Raw genomic sequence first — 18,738 nt, forward strand, 5'->3', positions numbered from 1 at the left:
CTGCCTCCTGTCTTCCAAATTCCTTTCAGTACACTCCACTTATCCACCAGCCTTCACAAAAATGTGCCCCAGTAGTTTTCACCTCATCCTGCTAAAAAAAGACAAACTGACTCACAGCAGCACAAACCTAACCTTCTTGGCAGGGAAACACGGGACGTTATTGTTGCTATCCATAATTCTCTGCTTGCTGCAGGTAACTTCAAGCAAAAAAGCTCTTCTGTGCACTTAAGAGTCCATTAAGACAGAGTCAAAGTGAAATACCCTGCCAAGCGGTCATGTTCTCCCCTTAACATTTCCACTAGAAATAAATGTTTGAGTGGTTAAAGGAACATTTATTTAGCAGGAAGCAATGGGTTCGTGCTCTGCAGCTAGATAACTAAAACTGCTCAGAAGGCACCGAGCAGTGCACTGAACACACAGGGCATACATAAAGACTCCTCGGCAGCTACGTCCTAAAGGCTTTGAAAGCACTTCTTGTTTAACAGCTTCTTGCTATGAATGATGGGAGCATAGAGTCACAACTAGAAAACAGAGATCCGTATTTGTGTTTCTTTTTAGCTCTTCTCGGTGGAATAAGCAGCCGTGGGATTGGGTGGCTGGGACTGAGCTATGTCTGAATCAAAAAGTCATGGCAGATGTTGTAACAGGAGGGGCTGGATTGGTTTCTTAGCAGCATCTGGTGACCCAGGACCAGTAATAACCTGCAGCATTTCATACCCAGGGCCAAGTTTAAGCCCTAAAGCTGGCCCGTGTTTAAGCCTATTAATAAACCTGAACTCATGCCACAACTGGCGCCTAATGCAGGCACCTCACCTCTACTTGACCCATGCCTATTATTGCGTCATAACTAGGAGTGTTTCATGTTTAGACCAGTCAGTGGAATCTGATCAGAACACATTAATCCAGTGTCTGGAGTTAAACTGGAGGGGTTAGGTAGATAAAGCTTTTACATCCCCACTGAGCTTTAAAGGTACTTTATGTAATTTCCTTCTGCAACTTTAGATATAAATGTCACCACCAGGAGGTGGTGTTTTAACACCACCTCCTGGTGGTGACATTTATAGCTGATTTAAATTTATAGCTGATTTAAATGGCTAAATTACCTCCTCAACATGTCTCGAAGTTCTCCAGAGGCCTGGTGATGAACTAATCATTTGATTCAGGTGTGTAGACCCAGGGTGACATCTAAAACCTGCAGGACACCAGCACTCGAGGCCTGGAGTTGCCCAACCCTGGTTTAGATTATGAGTGTCAAACATAAGGGCTGGGGGCCAGATCAGCGAAGACTCTAATCCGGCCCTACTTAAAAGCTGTGGAAAACTTTTATAAGTTTTACAGCTTTATCTTTACTGATAAAGATCTCCCCCATGATACACCAAAATATTTAGGTAATAGATAAAAAAATTTAAATGACAGAAAATGTCATCTTTTTCCCTTTTTTTTTTTTTAAACAATGATACACTGTAAAAATAAATAAAATATAATTTTCTGACAGGACAATCAAAGAGCTACAGCTCTGCAATTTTACATGTTTTTCTTACAATTTAAGAGATCAACTAATTTTTAAAAATAGTAATTTTTTTTAAACAGTTTCACTGATTTCTTTTCAGAAATTCATGTCAAAGTTTATGGGGATAATGTGTGGTGATAGAATCTACTTTTAGAGTAGGCCAGTCTGTTACTTAACTCACCTGATGCTATACTGATTTAAGTGTTGCCTTAATAGGTTTTTTTTTTAGCTTCACAGACTTCAGGTACAAAAAGAAAAACCTTACTTCCTCATCTACATTATTCTGTATCCTCAAATGACTGAAGAGGTGCTCATGCTGGAATTTCATCGTCATGGCAACGGGGAAGCAGCTGATACACAGACTCATTTTATTGCAGCTCTGCATCTTTACCAGGTGCAGGTGAAGGCTGAAGATAAGAAGTCAAGGTGATAAGCGTTGCCAAAGAACCTTTACCTCCTCGCTCTTTGATGTTTGGAGACTCTTTGTTTTGCTGGCAGATGTATGTAGACTTGATGGACGTCCATCCCGTCCAGCAGTCCATCCCTGCAATCCCCGATGTGTCCTAGTCAGATACCAGAACCACCTCAGCTGGTTCCCTTTAATTGGAGGAGCTCCTCTAAGTGTACTGAGGCCACACTTCCTGCAAAGGAAACCCAGCTGTCGTTTCACCATAACAAACAGAAGCAAATAATCAGGATAATGCGTTTTGCTGTGACCACCTACAGCACCATCAGACATCTCCCACCTTCATCTTCTTTCTGCCCTCTCTGGACGTGATTAGATGCCAATCTATAATGCTTCAGGGAGCCATGTATTGAGAGCCATTATCCATGATGATCACGTCGAGTGGTCATACAGCAGCTAATTAGCGGGGGTCGCATACAAGGACCTGAAGCACCTTAAAGTACAAAAACTGCAACACTACCCTGCAGACTGAAGCTTCATCAGCTCAAACAGATACTCGGATACAAGAGACGAACCAGGGCTCGTTTTGCATTATGTCTTTATTGCAGATATTTTTTTCCCCCCATTTTTTCTTGTTTGTATACATGTCAAGACTGAGTTGAGCGACTGTACTGCAGTACTGTGAGCAGAATAATGCATGTGAATACAGGAGGCGGCAACCCGCAGGATCTTTTTTTCTTTAAAATCGAGACGAGTCCGATGACCTTGATTGTCACACTAAAGATGTTCTCATCCAGAGCCGTTGTTTTGTTTTTTGTTTCATCTCGGCAGCCGTTTACACCTGTCTGGACAGGAGAACTGAGGTCGTCGGGGAGCTATACACCTTGTCCCCGTGTCACACACGGCAACACAAACTGTAAAACATTTAAGAGAGCGAACCTAACGTGGCGTAGGTTCTGCACATCCGAAAATAAAAAATAAAATAAAAAGTTAAATCAGACTGTTGTGAGTGCTTCTTCTCATCAAATTGTTAAATATATCACGGTCAGATCAGAAGTAGTGTCAAATGTTTTTTTAAACATATTTTTGTCTAATTCTTTTTTAGATTTATTTACAACAGTAAATATTGCCTCTTCTCATCAATACGGAGTTTGCTACGAGAGGTGTCCATGTCGCTGAGCTAAACGTGAACGTTTTCAGCAGAAACACTTTGGCATTAGTTACCAATTTAAAAACAACAGAAGAAGAAGAAGAAGAATAATTGCCCTTTATGGGGAGATCGCACATCTTGCCAGCTAAATGCAGCGTCAGAACTAAAGTGCTTGTGAGACCTTTTATCCCCAGTGTAAGCTCTCATTCTCATGGAAACCGAATGAGGGGATATAGATGAGGCTTGATGAGAAAAAGAAGAGAATAGAATAAAACAAACAAACAAACGGACGGACGGACGAACAAATAAACAGAAAGAACCTCCAGCTGATGGAGGTTTGATGGAGGGCTCAGTCAGTGGAGCCCTGCTGCTTTTTTCTTGTTTTTTTTTAATCTGAGTCCAATCTCCTGTAACACGTGATGCAACCAAACAATTCTACTCCAACTGTGTCTCCTCTCAAAGAAGATTCAAGGCTTTTATTTAGCTCACTTTCCCTCCCTTCGCTCACTCCATGAGGTTTGGGTGGACGCTGACATGAATTTATTAACACAGAGATGTTGCAGGAAGTCCACCTGGGCACAGAGCAGAGGATTCAGGAGGGTTAACTCTCGATGGGTTAGCGGTGAGTGGAAGCGTGCGAAGCTCGGAGCTGAGGCCTAGCTGGCGCCGCTGCCGCTTCCTGGGGGTTTGAGGCAGTCCTCTGTCACGCCCTGAGAGGCCAGCTCAGACAGAACATTGTCCAAATAGTTGGGGTCAGGGTAGCCGTGGCCCGACAAGTTGGACATCATCTCGGTTTTGTGGTGGATGCCGTTCCACACCACTGTGTCGGGCTCTCCGGTGGTGCTGGACGTTCCCACGGTGAAGATGAGACGCCGCATCCACGCCACCTTCAGCAGCTCGAGGACCTTTACAGCAGAAACACAAGGAACGCTTGTGAGACACGGCTGGATTTGAAATTTATCATCTCATCATTTTCCAGCCTTTAAAATATAGATTTGTTACTTTTGTTTGTGTCACTGAATAGTTCACAGCTCAATTAAACAATTGTTCAATAACTTAAGACGAGTCTGGTTCTGTGAGAGGTTTCTTCCTGGTAAAAGGGAGTTTTTCCTTCCCACTGTTGCCATGTGCTTGCTCATGTGGTCTTTAAGTGATGACTTATGAACCCTGCTACCGGGTTTAAACTACTCTGCGTTTATTAAGGCCGTTAGGGTTTTTTTTTAACATGCTTTAATGCTTTGTATCTTGTTCTATTTAATCTGAACAAGCCCCTAAAAAAGAAAAAAAAAGAAAAATCAGTGACAACTGTCGGCCTCTCTCGGTTTTATTTAACATTATTCATCGGCAGCACGTTTGAAAGCTCAGATTTTAAAACCTTACGATGTAACTACAGCCCAGCTGTAATATTAATGACTAACCTCGTATTGTGGATGGATTATCTCAGTTGTTCTCCTGACTGAAGTTTGGTCCGTTTACAGCATCCTGCCATGCGATTGCATTTGTCCCTAACCATCGGGAACCCTCATGTTAACTTTTATTAAGTGGAAAAAAGTTAGCGTTCATCCTCCAGCTTCACTGTGTTTATGTTATGCTAACATCGCTGTGTTGCTAGCGATGTTAGCACATCATTATGTACCAGCTAGTCCAACTTCAGTAACCCTACAAACGTCACTGCTGTTTAGTTTTTCTTCATTTATGTTGGAAGTGATAGCAGAGCTGTACGTTTTAATTTTTTCAGAAATCTGTCAGTCAGAACATGCTATATCGTGTTTAGGTGGAAACTAGCGAGCTAACTTCCTGCTAATTGTGTTAAATTTCATAGAATCTGTTTTTATGGATGGATTTTATTACAGATAAAATAATTTAGACAGTTTGTAACTCTCAGTAATGCTGCAGTGTTCCTTTGACTTTGGGACCTGAAGTGGAGTTTGGACCCTAATGACGTCAGACTTAAAGACCAGATGGGGCTTGTCTAATTGTTGGGGTTTTCTCCGTATTATTTTAGGGTCTCTAACTTTTACCTTCTTTCCATTCTTGTCTTATTTAATTATCTGCAAGCAAACTGGTCTCATTGCAGTCCAGACCTGAATCCATCCATGTATTTCATTATGGCATGAAAAACAAAATACATCATTGAGGTCATGAACTGTAGCAGAGAGCCTACATTATAAAAATACAATACGGCTGTGTCCCCAACGTGGGGATATTTTCATGATCTCACATCCATGCAGTGCAGGCAGCGCTCACCCGCCAGCGTCTGCTGCTGGAAATGAGTCTGCGGCGCGGCACAGATAAACTACAACTGGAATAATTTAATCCAATTTTCCATTAGTGAATTACATAAGAGATTATTTATAGACTCTAAAGAGTACGACTGTGGTTACCAGTGAAGACGGCATGAGGCACTGATGCACCATGAAAACAACACAGCCCTATAAATGAGCACAACATTAATGATAACAGCGCGCTGGAGTCCTCGTGGAGCACTACGCCGATGTTTGGGTAGATGACGTTCGCCTGTCGAGTTCCGGCAAGTTGATGTTCTTACCTTTCTGCCCTTGTCGTTGTCTGGCAGGAAACAGAAGCGAGGGAAGCCTCTACAGGTGTACGGCTGGCCTGGGTTGGGATGCTCGGGACCCTGGTGACAAGGACACAAAGTGACTGATGTTAAGTTATAAAGCTTAATACAACAGAGAGAGAGAGAGAGGTCACTCGGAACAGTCGGATAATCTAATCAAAGATTTTGCAGATTGTTAACAGTAAACCAACAGATCGATACAAACTGCATTTAAGTGCTTACAACTTCAGGCCGGCTGTGTATGTGGAGGTTATAAATAAATACATAAAAGTCAGATTTACAGACAGAAGAAATTGCGAACGAAATTGGGCTTTCTTTCCTAAAACACTGTAATAAAAGGAGGAAGTAACTCTGAGCCGTTCACAGCAGCATGCAGGAAAAGGCTCTTTAGCAGCAAAGCCGAGCATCAGACTGTTAAACTACTTTAGAAAGCCCTGGCTAATGGTGAACAAGCTGTCGTCCAGGCAACAGTTTTTTTTCCAGTCATCCTCTAATTAGACGTCCAAATGTGCTGGCGCAGACACAGACAAACATACAAAAACACTCCTGAGTTCGAGATTCCCCTCATGCTTCTGCTCCTAGTATGAAACTGAGGAAAATTCGTCGAGATACAACAGAAAGATGGTCTTTCCTCCTTTTTCCCAGCTCTCGTGGAAGTTGTGATCATGGCCCACATTGAGGATGGTCTGACAATGGAGTTGTTGCAGGAGTTTTGACCTTTTTGTCTTGTTATTGTAACATTGTATAACATCAGTAACTGGTCTACTTCTAAAGTACAAGTTTCTATGATTCTGGTTCCTTTTAACTATTCCAGGAGCTTCTTTTCTCCAGGGACAGCAGACGAATCTGTGCTATCGATTTTGACACCCTGTCAAGTCTAGCAACAGCAGATTGTGTCCAGTATCTGAACAATCTGCCTGAACATGCTTTTTCGGCTGGTGAGGATCTGCTCTGATGTATGGCTTGGAGATGATGTAGCTAACAAAATAACAGGAGGTGGAGGTGGCAGAGTTGGAGATCAGGAGATTTTTGCTAGGAGACCAGAAGGGAGAGGATTAGGAGTGAGTACATCAGAGGGACAGCTCGGGCTGAGACACGTGGGACATGTGCAAATGGGGGACAGTGGATATGCTGAACAAAGGATGATGATTGAGGAGGAAAAGAGGAAGACCTCAGAGAAGATTCATGGATGTAGCGGAGGAGCACATGCAGAGGGTTGGGGTGGAGGGTGAGATGGAGGCAGAGAAGGAGCAGCTGAAAGAAAAAGAAGCACCAGCAGCAGTACCTGTATGCCGGGTGGTATGCTATAGATTATCTGGATGGTGCCGCAGTCTGGATGGCCTGGCAGCGACTGTGCGATGCTGTATATTTCCATCTTGCCTTTCGGCTGGGTGCCCGTCTTCTCGCCGTAGATTGTCTTACACGAGGGGCACTGCAAGCTGCCATCCTGAGGAGGAGGAAGCGAAGACACCAGAGAGCCACGTCAACCAAACCATCAGTAGAAACAAGCAGAAACACTCAACAACTTCCTCATGAGTGGATCATGATGCAAGAGCAAGTTTGAAGGAGCAATCAATGAGCAGTAAATGAGTCGGCTGGTCAATCGAGAGAAAATTAATCACCAATTATTCTGTTTGTGGCGGAAAAAAAAAAGTAAAAGTACAAAGATTGAACTTATAGACTTTGTTTCAGGGTATTATTCTCTGAAGTAGAAATTCATCCTAAATGCTATTCCACATATCTGCATTTGAAATGACCTGAAACAAACATGGCAGAGGGGCTAGTGCTGTAGCCAGGACCGGCTTCCTGGCCATCAGACTTACAGACTCTTACAGTCAGCATCTTTCCATCTTCGGCCTTAGTAGAATCAACACCAGTTGGGAAATTGTTTTGTTGGTGATGTTACAAATGTTGGTGATGCTGCTCTACTCCCCCAAACCGCTGTCACTACATGTCTGCGGCCACATGATGACAGATGTAGCTACCAACATGCCTAGTGATACAGAGAAATTAGTATGCCCATAAACTAGTGCCAAATCCATTAGAGGTTTTCACACTTAGCCGAGATAAAGCTGGGGCGAACAAATAAGGTAATCTATGGGTGTGGGTTGTTTTTTTTTTTTTACTTCCTCTGGCTTCCTGTGGGGTGGGGGGTTTAATTTATGCAACTTCTGACTGTACTGCTGTCTCTCTTGGGCAGGACACTTTTTTAAAGATGTTTTTAATCTCAGGTTTTTTTACTGGTTAAATAAAGATTAAATAAAAGTCCTCACACGGTTGTGGTGGTTTTCGTCCTTCAGATCTGAGGCTACACTGCTGATAAAAGTCTCTTACCTTCGTTCCATTGTTGTACATGGCCAGCATGCAGAGCATATGCAGGGTGTGCCCACATTTGATGAATTTTCCCACAGTGTCTGGCTGGATGCTCTGGCCTCCCTCCTCTGTGGATGGGGTCTCGTAGCCAGATGGGTTGGACAGTTGGTCCATGCAGATAATACAGTCCTGAAGGTACATGAGATATCTATGCTCAGAGCAAAATTACACAACACAAACTCACTTCACAGAAACTTATTTACCATTCGGCTCAACAATCACTATCGAACAAGACAGCTGAGATAAAACAATTTTTGTGCTGCATTCAGTTTTGAATTGTGGTTCTCTATTAAGTCCAAACTCAGTGTTTAGTTAAGCTTGAGCCGAGACAGCAGAAAGTCTTTTGGTCTAGGAGGACACGCAGAAACAGCTACAGGTGTCACAACACAGGATACGGTGGAGCTACAGGTGTCAGAATTAAAAATGCTAAAGTTTGATTTGGAGTAACCGAATTGGGAACATTAGAGAGACAGCTCAGGTTGAGCTTTGGGAAAAAAGTTAGAGAGACATGATTGAGATTGTTTGGACATGTGCACAGAGGAGGGATGGTGGGTATACTGGGCAAAGGATGGGAAGAAAAGAGGACAACCACAGATTTCTGGAGTGACAGAGAAGGATGCTGTGGTGTGATGATCCGCTGTAGCAACCGCTAAAGGGAGGAGCGCTAAGGAGAAAACAAAGTCTGGGAATAATTCCCAACCAGATTATCTCTTATACTCTTCAAGTTAAAGACAATTTGCGTGGACATGTTATCAGACGTGGGGCTTGAACCAATGTAGAAGTGGTAAAGGGTTATTTACTCGAATTACATTTAAAGATGATGGAAATCCAGTAACAAAAAGACTGACGTTGAGTGTTTAACGGCTAATTGTGTAAAATATTTTTGACCTCAATACTGACCAAAAGAATCATTAATCCGATTCATGCAAGAATTGTTCATCAAAACAATAAATGAACTTTTCTTTCATTTCTAACAGATCTGGGAGTAGACAGGGGAAACACGGAAACATTTACCTCGTCTTGTACTCCAGCCACCACCTCCATGTAGCGCTGAATCACCTCCTCGGGTCTCTGAGTTGATGCTGAAAGAGGAACAAAAGGAGAAAATGCAAAGTCAATGAGCGATTGAGTCAAAACAGGCCAGTCCACAAGCATACAAGAAGCAGCAAGAAGAGAGATTCTGATGAGATGAAATGAAATGGTTTGTGTCACAATCTCAAAATACAATTTCAGTCAGACATTTCCCATGTTTAACTCCAGCTACCATTAAATTGTGTCCAATTTTGACCAACATCCTCCAATCAAGAACCAGCCGATGTAAATATGTGATGCAGAGGGAAGACGTGAATGCTTAGCAGAACAACGAGCATTAAATGTTGATTGGCAACATGAGACATTGAAACAGACACTGTCTGCATTTTTCTAACATATTCTCTCAAATGCACAAGCGTGAGTGTCAAGTCTGTTTAGGAAAGAAAACTCTGCGAGCTAACTAAACGCTCATCCTCATCGTTTTACGTTTATTGAGTAAGACAGCTCCATTTAAATACAGATTTTTAAAGATCGAATAATTCTTCCCAGCTGAGAAACACAAAAAACATTAACTTCACTGACCCGTTTCCAGACTCACTGTGCTTCTAATCGCTGACACGTGACCTGTTTATTTTAACAAGCGGCTGTGACAACATAGAGAAACAAAGAACGGCAGCAATAATGTGAAAGTGACAGGTAACATATTAGCCGAGTGACACCAAACTACAGAAAATGAGCAAAGCCCATTTAACACACACCGAATCAACCTCCAGCAGCTTTTTCTTTCAAATGTCGTTTTGCATGAGAAGCTGGAACGGTACCAACATTTTGTCCTGATGTCATAAGCACCTAAACACCCCTAAACGACGACCTGCTGCTGTAATAAATATGTTACAAATGAAAACAAACGCCACCATAAGCCGAGAGAGTGGCTCCACTCTGAGCTGCTTGGCAAGATATTCCTCTTATCTGCACTTACTGCCCCCCACAGACTATTTACTCAGGTTTTTCTTCCTGTAGTTTATCACCCATATCTATACACTTGTATTTAGAATTGAAACATTCTGCCAGAGAGCATCTTTTTGCCGCATTTAGCCAACTTAAGGCAGACTTAAGAAGGAAGTTAAAGCTAATGAGGTGCAGGAGTTGAAGAGCCTGAATGACACTGGAGGGGGAAACAGCAGAAAAGCCTGTGATAGTTGAATCAAAGCCAACACAGATAGTCAGTACACTTGCGTGAAAGTGAGTCAATGCAGGATTTAATGTTCCTCAAGCGTGTGGTGCTTGAGGATGAAAAGCAGATCACAGGACGACGATGATGTTGATGAGAGGAAAAAAAAAGAAAAAAAGGTAGATTTGAGGACTGATGGTGTGGTAGCTACCTCTCCTGTGCTGCCTCTTTGCTCTCCTAACTGAACTGCTGGTGCTGGTGCTGCTGCTGCTGTGGGGCTTGATGGGCCTGCTGGCTGGGGGAAGGAGAGGAGGAGGAGGAGGAAGAGAGAAAGGAGCAGGCTGCTGATGCTGTGGCGGCGGATGCTGCTGCTGCTGCTGAGGGAGAGGGGCAGAGGTGAAGTGCACGCCGAGTCCCACTGCTGACATCAAAATGGAGGCCATGCCTGGAAGTGGAGGGGGGTAGGGTGGGGGTTGGTTTAGGTTGAGGCGGGATGGGACAAGGCAGAGTGGGGCAGGTGAGCAAGGCAGGAGGCAAGTGGAGATATGCAGGAGGCAGAAGGGAACAAATCAAGAGGTAGCAGCAGCTGACGCGCCCACATCGAGCCTTCTCCATACACACTTACAAAAAACATCACACTCAGACGGCAGAGATTTTCAAATTAAACCCATACTGTTCATGTTCAACAAATTAATCTGGTTTACTGTGGCTGTCCCTCGTCTTAAATCCACTGTGCTGATTGCGAACACGGCTAATGTTGCTGCAGTGGTGACATAAATCTCATCAGCTAAGGGCAAAACACAGGGCGTCCTGGTGCTAGCAAAAGATTCACTGGGAATCGACTGTGCCCACAAGCTCCAAGTCTGACCAGTCGGGCCACAGGGAATGATTTACAAGAGCGCAATAACCCTCTGCAATGTGGCGTAAAAGCTTCAATTTTACGATTAAGTGCGGTACCGTTTAAGGACAGGTAAAAATAGAACTTCCATTCTCTTACAAATGAAGAAGTCAAACTCAAAAGAAACAAAAGTAAAACACTCGGTTGAGTGCAGTCAACCGTTTTGGCAGGTACAGCCTGACTTGGGCTAACTATTAGCAAAACATCGGCCTCCAGTTGTGCTACAAAACTGCTGCTGCTCAGGAGTTTTCTGGTCACTGAGTCTCTTTATTCTGATACTGATTAACAAGAATATTTAACACAGTTCAACTAAGACCTGAAGATGTTGGTTGCTGAGGACACGATGAAGGCTACTGCACGCTCATGCATTTGCACACCCTGCTTTAGCCACTTTACTCTAAATGAGACCAAAACACAAAAAATCAACATCATGACCCAACTAGACTTCAAACTAGTGACTGAGATTACAAACTCATCACAAAAGTGTTTAGTAAGGTCACAGATCCAGTGAGTGGTGGGTTAGTTTTACCATAGACATCTATAGACTACAATTGTTTTTCCAAACAGAAGAGTCGCCCCCTCCTGTTCACTAGAACGAACAGATGTTAACTTAACTTTGGGCATCTTTTAAATGCAGCCTACAGCTCTGCTCAAAATTCCATATTTTATAAATGTATTTACATTTTTTTTTTTAAATTGGCCAGTTTTTCCTTCAAGGTTGTCTCCTTGGGCACCTCTGAATCACTTCCAGCCCACTGGAAGTCCTGTTTTTACCACTTTTAATGGGCGTATATGCAATTTCACCACGCAAGTCAAACTTATCTCTGCTCAGTAGCATCCTTGGTGATCAGAGCTGCATCTCCAAGATTGACTGTCAATGCAGATAGAGGCTGGCATGATTTTTGAGGAATATGGATTGTCACCAAGTCATTAAAGACAAAAAAAATCAAATCGTTTATGGATGGTAGGATGACTGCTGTGAAATAACAAAAATGGAAGACGACACCAAGCATCAGACTGATAAAACATGAGGTAATGAGATTAGATGCCACTGAAGATGATTACAGCCGCCAACAAGTCTTAAACATTACTCCACTACATAATTAAAAGAAAAGAAACTTGCCACTGGTAAAGCTAGCATGTCACAACTCATAATTAAGCGTTCATCTTTGAAGAACAGTTCACTGGTTCCCCGTGAAAATCCAGTAGTATTGTTTTTATATTCTGGCTGTACTTTAATATCCCGAGAAATCTGAAGGACAAAATTAACTGCAAACTATCCAAACTGTAGCCCCTAGATGCTAACACCTGACCCACAGAAAACAGGATCTTTCACTCCCACAAAAAAAAAAGGTTATTTGAAATCCAAAGGTTCCAAAATCAGGTGTGCAGGAAGAGGTGCAGCGCTGCTCCAGGAGACAATCTTGAAGCAGAGACTGATGCCTTTACAGCTTGTTCAATCTTCTAGCTCCCCTGTTTTCCAGTATGAAAATGGCAGGCTAGTGAAAACCAAAGCAACGTTCATGCAAACAGTTGCATGTGTTGGTCATTTGATGTAAAGATAATTTAATTTACTTTAAGCGTGTGTCTGCACCAGTCTGTAACAAAGCTAACGTGGGAATGAGTTCGAGTCAATCTCAAACCAGGAAATTAATACATTTGTTTATTTTATATTCTTGACAAAACTGTACAAACTACAGTTCTTATTCCTATGAATATTCATTCCTGAACAAAGACCATTAAAGCTGTACATTTGGAGGAGAAACTGTAAGAGTGACCCTCCATTTGAAACTATTTCCTCGGGTCTCAGTTCAGCATTTTCACTAATGAGGTTCTGGTCCACTTGCTTCTTCCGGGCTGATTGTATTGATTCAGTTTGTCATAGCACACAACCTGACTCATAATTTTTAGGAGTGAGCAGCAGAGAACAAAATAATGCATTGCTTTTCATTTCTGCCATTTTATGACAATTACAACCTGCTGATGTACTACATCAAACTGCACTCAGATTTTACCACCTCAGGAAAATCAATGTGCTAAAAATATGTGACAATGAGTCATTCATAAGTGGGAAATAAGGTGTGAAACACTATGCTCAAAGTTTTATTTATAACATATTTAATAATGAGAAAAAAAGAGAGCACACCACCTGGATTAGACAGGACTTCACAAGTGTTAATAAGCCTTTGGCTGCAAACAGTCTTTCGATACCTTCCAATTACATCAAACAAATATGATGGTGTCACCACTTCTTATGCTTATCTGCTTGTTATGCTGGAACCAAAGGCACCAACCACAAACACAGCTACTCAAATCAGCCGAGGTGAGTCCGAGGTGGCAGCTAGCGGCTGTTGGCATGACAGTGTGGCTGTGACCCTTAATTAAAAACAGGTGATTGAGAAAGAAAAGGCTATCCTTTACAGTTGTTATAAAGAATGAAATCAGAGACAGAGACCAAAGTAGCTCATTATAACTGGGCTATAAATCATTGGAAGTCTATGGAGGTTGACTCGGTTTTGTAGAGCCCCAAGTAGCCATTAGTAAATAGTCAGAGTAAATTATTACACATAACAAATGTTAGGAATATCTGTTTATGTTTAATGTGCCTGGGGAAAAAAAGGCAGATATATCAGATTCTTAAATCAAGAAATATCGGCATTGCTTTTGGTCTCAAACATCCCTTATCAGTTGGACTGTCGTACAGTTAAATCGAGTTAGTATTCTGGAGTCAATCAAATTTTCACTTTAGGATTTTTGTAGTCTGAAAATGTATGGTCATAACAATATTACTCCACCATCTATATAAAATGTGGCAAAGACCAGCAGTCAAATTTAGAAATTGCTTTGAAATACTGGCCTTTTAATTAAACTCTTACATCCATACATGGATGTAAGAGTACCTGTACCTACTTCTGATATTATCATGACATGATATCAATTTTTCCATTTTTTAATGCATGCTTGTTATTAGGAGCCTAGTTTCAAGAAAAGTTGAGTGTGCCACAAGAAAACAGTCTATAAGACATGAAGCATGCAGATATGTTGTCAAACATAGCAGGATTCTGCATTTTCATTTTTAGGAAAATACTACAGAAATTATGAAAAAAATAATAATTATACGTGGTGATCCTGAGATTGCTTGAAACATTAAGTCAGAGATTCACCACATTTCTTCTTTCAGCTGCTCCCTCCATCCCACCCCATCCCTAGTATCCTCCTCTGTCACACTGACCTTTCGCATGTCTGCCTTCACTACAAGCTTACCTCAAATGAAACACATTGGGCCCTGTCAAAGTCAAGCAGGGTCTCTACACATGCAAGCAGAAGAGTGTGTGTTGCCTTAGTTAACAGACGTTTTTCTGTCCTTTCTGGCCATTTTAAAATGAATTTTTAAGCTTGAATAGTAGTGTGTTCTTATCACGGTGCTGGCGATTTTCCTTTTGGCAGAAATCCAAAACCTCTTTGCTGTGCACCAAAGTTGTATGTGCAAGAAAAACCCTGCAATTGCGCATCCAACTATTATGTTGTTAGAGACTTAAGAGATCAATCAAAAACCAGAGCTGGGTGGGGTTGTGGGGGTCCACAGCTGTCTTATAGGATCAAGTCTGAATGCTGAAGTTAATCATGCTTTTGCATGGAGAGCCAAATGTTCTGCACAGCATGAGGAAACTTGTGTGAGCTCACACTCACACACAAAATAGGGCTGTTTCAGAAGCTGTTTTTAGGTACACTGCTATGACAAATGGGATGGTATCAGTTAAGCCTCTCTCTGATGTTTGCTTAACATTTAGGGTGCGCACATTTTTATTTTTACCTCCCTCCTTCAGGCTTTTCCTGGCACATTTTTCCTAAACAGACGGACACTCACAGGGAAAACAAATGCAGTGGAGTGGCATCTAAAATACTAACAGTCTACTGAATAAAACCTGAAACTGACTGAGAGGTGTACTGAAGGATAGACAGAGCAGGGGTTACGCTGAGGATGGATGGTCAGTGACCCATTTACCTGCTAGGGCAGAGCTCACGCTGGTGGATCCATTCAGCTGCACAGAGATGGAAGGAACACTGGAGGGCAGGAAACAGAGACGGTGACATTCAGTCAACATAAAAATAAAGCAACAATGAACCAGACAGGAAGAACAAAACAAGAACTAAGAACCTTTTTAGTTTTCAATGCAATCAGAGAAAAGGAAAAGCTTTGGCACTAGATCCAGAAGCAAGAAAATTAGACCTGTCAGGGAGTAACTGCATAAGGCTTATTTACCTTTACTGACTGTCTCCAGCTCAGTGAATGACTAATTATCCATGTCTAAGACTGATTAACAACAACTCAGCAGTGACTGCATGTGCACAGAGCAACCAGGGAGCGTGACTCTGCAGTCAATACACAGATGGATATGTGCCCAATGAATGTGTTTACTTTGCAACAGGAGAAAAAGAAGCAGCTGTCAGTCCTCGAGTATGATGGAGCGCTAAACTAAATCCAGTTAAAGGGCTGCAAAAAGGCAACACTGACTCAGTGCTGAGGTGGTACTGGTCCATTTCTGTAGCCAAAGAGCTCTGTGCACTACAGTCTGAACAACATATTGCTTGAATGAATATGGGCTATGACAGCATGTCCGCAACTGTAAAAATAAAGATAGTAATACAATTGTTCATTAAGTTAAACATAAGAGTACAGTGACTGACCTTAAACTTATAAATACAATTCAAATGAAAAACAAAATAAAGGAATTGAAATAGAGGTGAGGATGATGGTGGTTCTAGACTAACGGATGTTTTTGACCATGCAGTTCATGTTACAAGGGCACCCGCCAGGAAATTTGCTGGCACAGATGGGGCGAAGCGAGCCCCAGGCGGCACAGTGACCCAGGAGAGCCACACAGTGAGCAACAGAGAGCTGAAGCCGGCTGCCAAAGAGGGAGAACACCACAGGCAGCCGTGCCCCAAAAGGGTGGAGTTACTCAATGGACAGGAAGCTTGCAACATTTTTTTCAGTCATAAAAAACTTGGCAATTAAAGTACTTGAAAAGGAGTATTATGATGTACTATTACACAATAATAATTATTTTTTCCATGCATGGGTGCGCCTCCTTTAGCATCCACACCCAGGAGTTAAAAAAATTTAATTAAATACATGGCAACAATTTCTCTTTTTAAAGCATGTAAACATTCACCGCAAAGATTTAGACAATTCTTTTGTCTACTGAGCAACCATGTTTTTAATACACTAGTTTTAATTTCTAGTGGCTAAAACTCAGCGTGCAAAAAACATTAAAGCCCAGAGAAGCTGCAAGTAAGCTTTCTCTGCTAGCTGGAACAAAAGGAAGGGAGGTCAGTGATGACACAGACAAGAGTCACAGGAAGTGAGCCAAAGCAAACATACCAATGAAGTACTGGAGCTACAGATCTGTTTTTTTTTTTCTGCCTTTCCTGTTTTACAAGAAAGGTCAACACTGACAGAGGCAGGAAAGACAAAGAGGAAGAGGAGGAAAGCAGATAGAGGACCTTGTAACATGAACCCTGCACATCTATCCAAATCACACAATCTAGGATAGGTATCAGATACCAACCTTAACCCATTGGCACTGGTAGAGTTGGTCAGAGGTGCAGAAAGTTGACTGCCAGATGTCGGTGGAGCCCAGGGGCTGCCCCAGGACATGCCACCAACTGAGAGAGGTCTCCTGGGGTACGGGGAGTAGACAGAAGTAGGATGAGCCGCCACAGCCCTTCCTGTGCCTTGAAGACTAGGCCGGTTCAGACTCCCTGACGAGAAGGAATGTCGCGAACGGCTCGGCATGGGTCCGGTGCTGCTGTGGCTTAAACACTGCTGGCAGGAGCAGGCGGGGCCCGAGGGGATAGCTGGGGGTCCGGAAGAAGCCAGCGGGTAGGGGAGGTTGCATTGGCGTCGCACCTGGCGTCTGAAACCCGTCGATTTGTTAACCTGCGCCAGAGATGTGAGATCCACTATATAATTGTATCCATGGGGGCCCAGATCTGCTGTGCCTTGGCGAGCCTGATAGCTGTGCTCCAAAAGGATAGAGGTTCGCGTCTCATATGGGGTCCATCCTCCTTCATCGTTGGCCCATTCCCAGTAAACACCACTACCAAGGCCGGAGGACTGGGCAAACAGAGACCGGCGTACTGACCGGGTCTTACCTGAAAAGAAAAGAGGCACATTGATTTTTAGTGAATAAACGGAATTAAAACTGCAACGTTGTGTGTGTGTGTTATGTTTTTAAGACATAAACGAAAAGCCCCTTGTTCATTCACTTGTATGCCAGAACTAATGACACATTACATACATGGCTATGACTTAATTTTAAACACACATACAGACACACAAAATTATGACAGTTTAAGACACACCAAGCATCTTTAGATGTTAATCTCACAATGTTGTGACGTAATTCATGATTTGTAGCTAGGTTCACGTAAAAATGTCGCTAAAGAACTGTAACTTTATGGATACTTCTCAGCTTATATGAATCATAACAACAGCGCCCTGCAAGCTAATGCTAGCCGGCTAACGTTACAGCCAACCGGGCCTGTGAGGTTTGAGGCAAAACTGTTAACGAGGAATGAACGTTAAGGTCATGCCATGACGTGTTAGATATGTTTACCTGTGTCCTGTCGAAACTGCTTCAAGCTTGGTATGTCAATGAGGTAAGGCGACAGGCTGGGGTCTGATTGTCCGAGACAGATGCTCGTAGAGCCGGGTGCTCCTCCTCTGTGGCCCCGCGGTGACAGACAACGCTCGATGTAGGCGCTCACCTGGCCGCTGTAAGGCCGCCAGTAACCCTGGTCATCCTGCCATTCCCACACCGCTATCATGGGCTGAGACTGCCCGACAGATCCAGAGGGTGTAGCTGACACAGGAGGCCCGTTTCTAGACCCGTTTACCCTGGCACAGGACCCAGACACAATTGCCATTTTCGCCAAAACTAGCCCGAAGCTAACAACAACTCGTTCTGGTTAGCTAGTCAACCGTTTGTGGCTGCGACGAAGACAAAGTGTGCTAGCTGGGCTAGCTTGGCTCGTTAAAAAATTCCATTGTGAATGTGTTAACGCGCCTTTGAGGAAGCTATGAGGTAGGTATCAGTTGGTAAACACTCCAGATAAACACATAAGTACATGTTTGCGAAGCTAATGCATTCACACGGTTTAGCAGTACATGGTTAACGTTAGCTTTGTTGCGGCGTTGCCAGGAATCCGTCCTTCTTCTGCCGCTGCGTTCAGGGACCGTCGGTAATATCACAACTCAGCTCGTCTCAATCTGAAACAGAAAACGTACAGAAACCGTAGGTTTCCCTTTCTGAAAGCTATATTTATTTTAGACCACAGTGACACAGACTATGACTGTATTTAATATCCTTTTTTGTTGTGATTTTTTGTTTTGATTAATTCTTTCGGTTAAGTATTAGATTCATTTTTTTATTTATAATGTAAAGGGTGGAATATGTCAGCGGCAAGATTTAGGGCAAAAATACAATACAGCGATAGAAATACTTGACACAGAGACAAGCGGACATTCCAGTATCAATAGACACAGGCACCAATGCCCCATCACAAAATTTATATTTTATACTAAGAATTTAGTAAGTAAGTAATTATTGCTTC

At 42.7% G+C, this 18,738-nt stretch overlaps 1 protein-coding gene across 2 annotated transcripts; it reads right to left on the reverse strand.

Annotated features, from left to right (window-relative positions):
- Window positions 1–2,497: 2,497 nt before the first annotated feature.
- Window positions 2,498–18,384, reverse strand: dtx2 (deltex 2, E3 ubiquitin ligase). 2 transcript variants are annotated; one of them, XM_082549928.1, is made up of 9 exons: window positions 17,742–18,384; window positions 16,692–17,277; window positions 15,125–15,183; window positions 10,432–10,665; window positions 9,032–9,099; window positions 7,979–8,146; window positions 6,930–7,091; window positions 5,615–5,704; window positions 2,498–3,971 (listed from the first exon to the last, which is right to left on the reverse strand). In XM_082549928.1, the coding sequence occupies exons 1-9, from the start codon at window positions 18,049–18,051 to the stop codon at window positions 3,723–3,725; spliced, it is 1,926 nt and encodes a 641-aa protein (XP_082406054.1). In that variant the 5' UTR covers window positions 18,052–18,384; the 3' UTR covers window positions 2,498–3,722. The 2 variants fall into 2 exon arrangements, with proteins under 2 accessions (XP_082406054.1, XP_082406055.1); XM_082549929.1 differs by lacking the exon at window positions 10,432–10,665 and having other exon boundaries at window positions 17,742–18,383.
- Window positions 18,385–18,738: the final 354 nt, after the last annotated feature.

The sequence above is a fragment of the Aulonocara stuartgranti genome, assembly GCF_965226115.1.
Source record: "Aulonocara stuartgranti genome assembly, chromosome: 10".
Lineage (NCBI taxonomy): Eukaryota > Metazoa > Chordata > Actinopteri > Cichliformes > Cichlidae > Aulonocara > Aulonocara stuartgranti.

Excerpts from the sequence above, each read along its gene's own strand:
- dtx2 (XM_082549928.1), bottom strand. The coding sequence starts at position 18,051 with ATGGCAATTGTGTCTGGGTCCTGTGCCAGGGTAAACGGGTCTAGAAAC. Across the intron at positions 9,100-10,431 it reads AAAGAGGCAGCACAGGAGAG|CATCAACTCAGAGACCCGAG; the intron begins GTAGCTACCACA and ends TTCCTCTTTCAG. Across the intron at positions 3,972-5,614 it reads ACAACGACAAGGGCAGAAAG|GTCCTCGAGCTGCTGAAGGT; the intron begins GTAAGAACATCA and ends TCTGCTGTAAAG.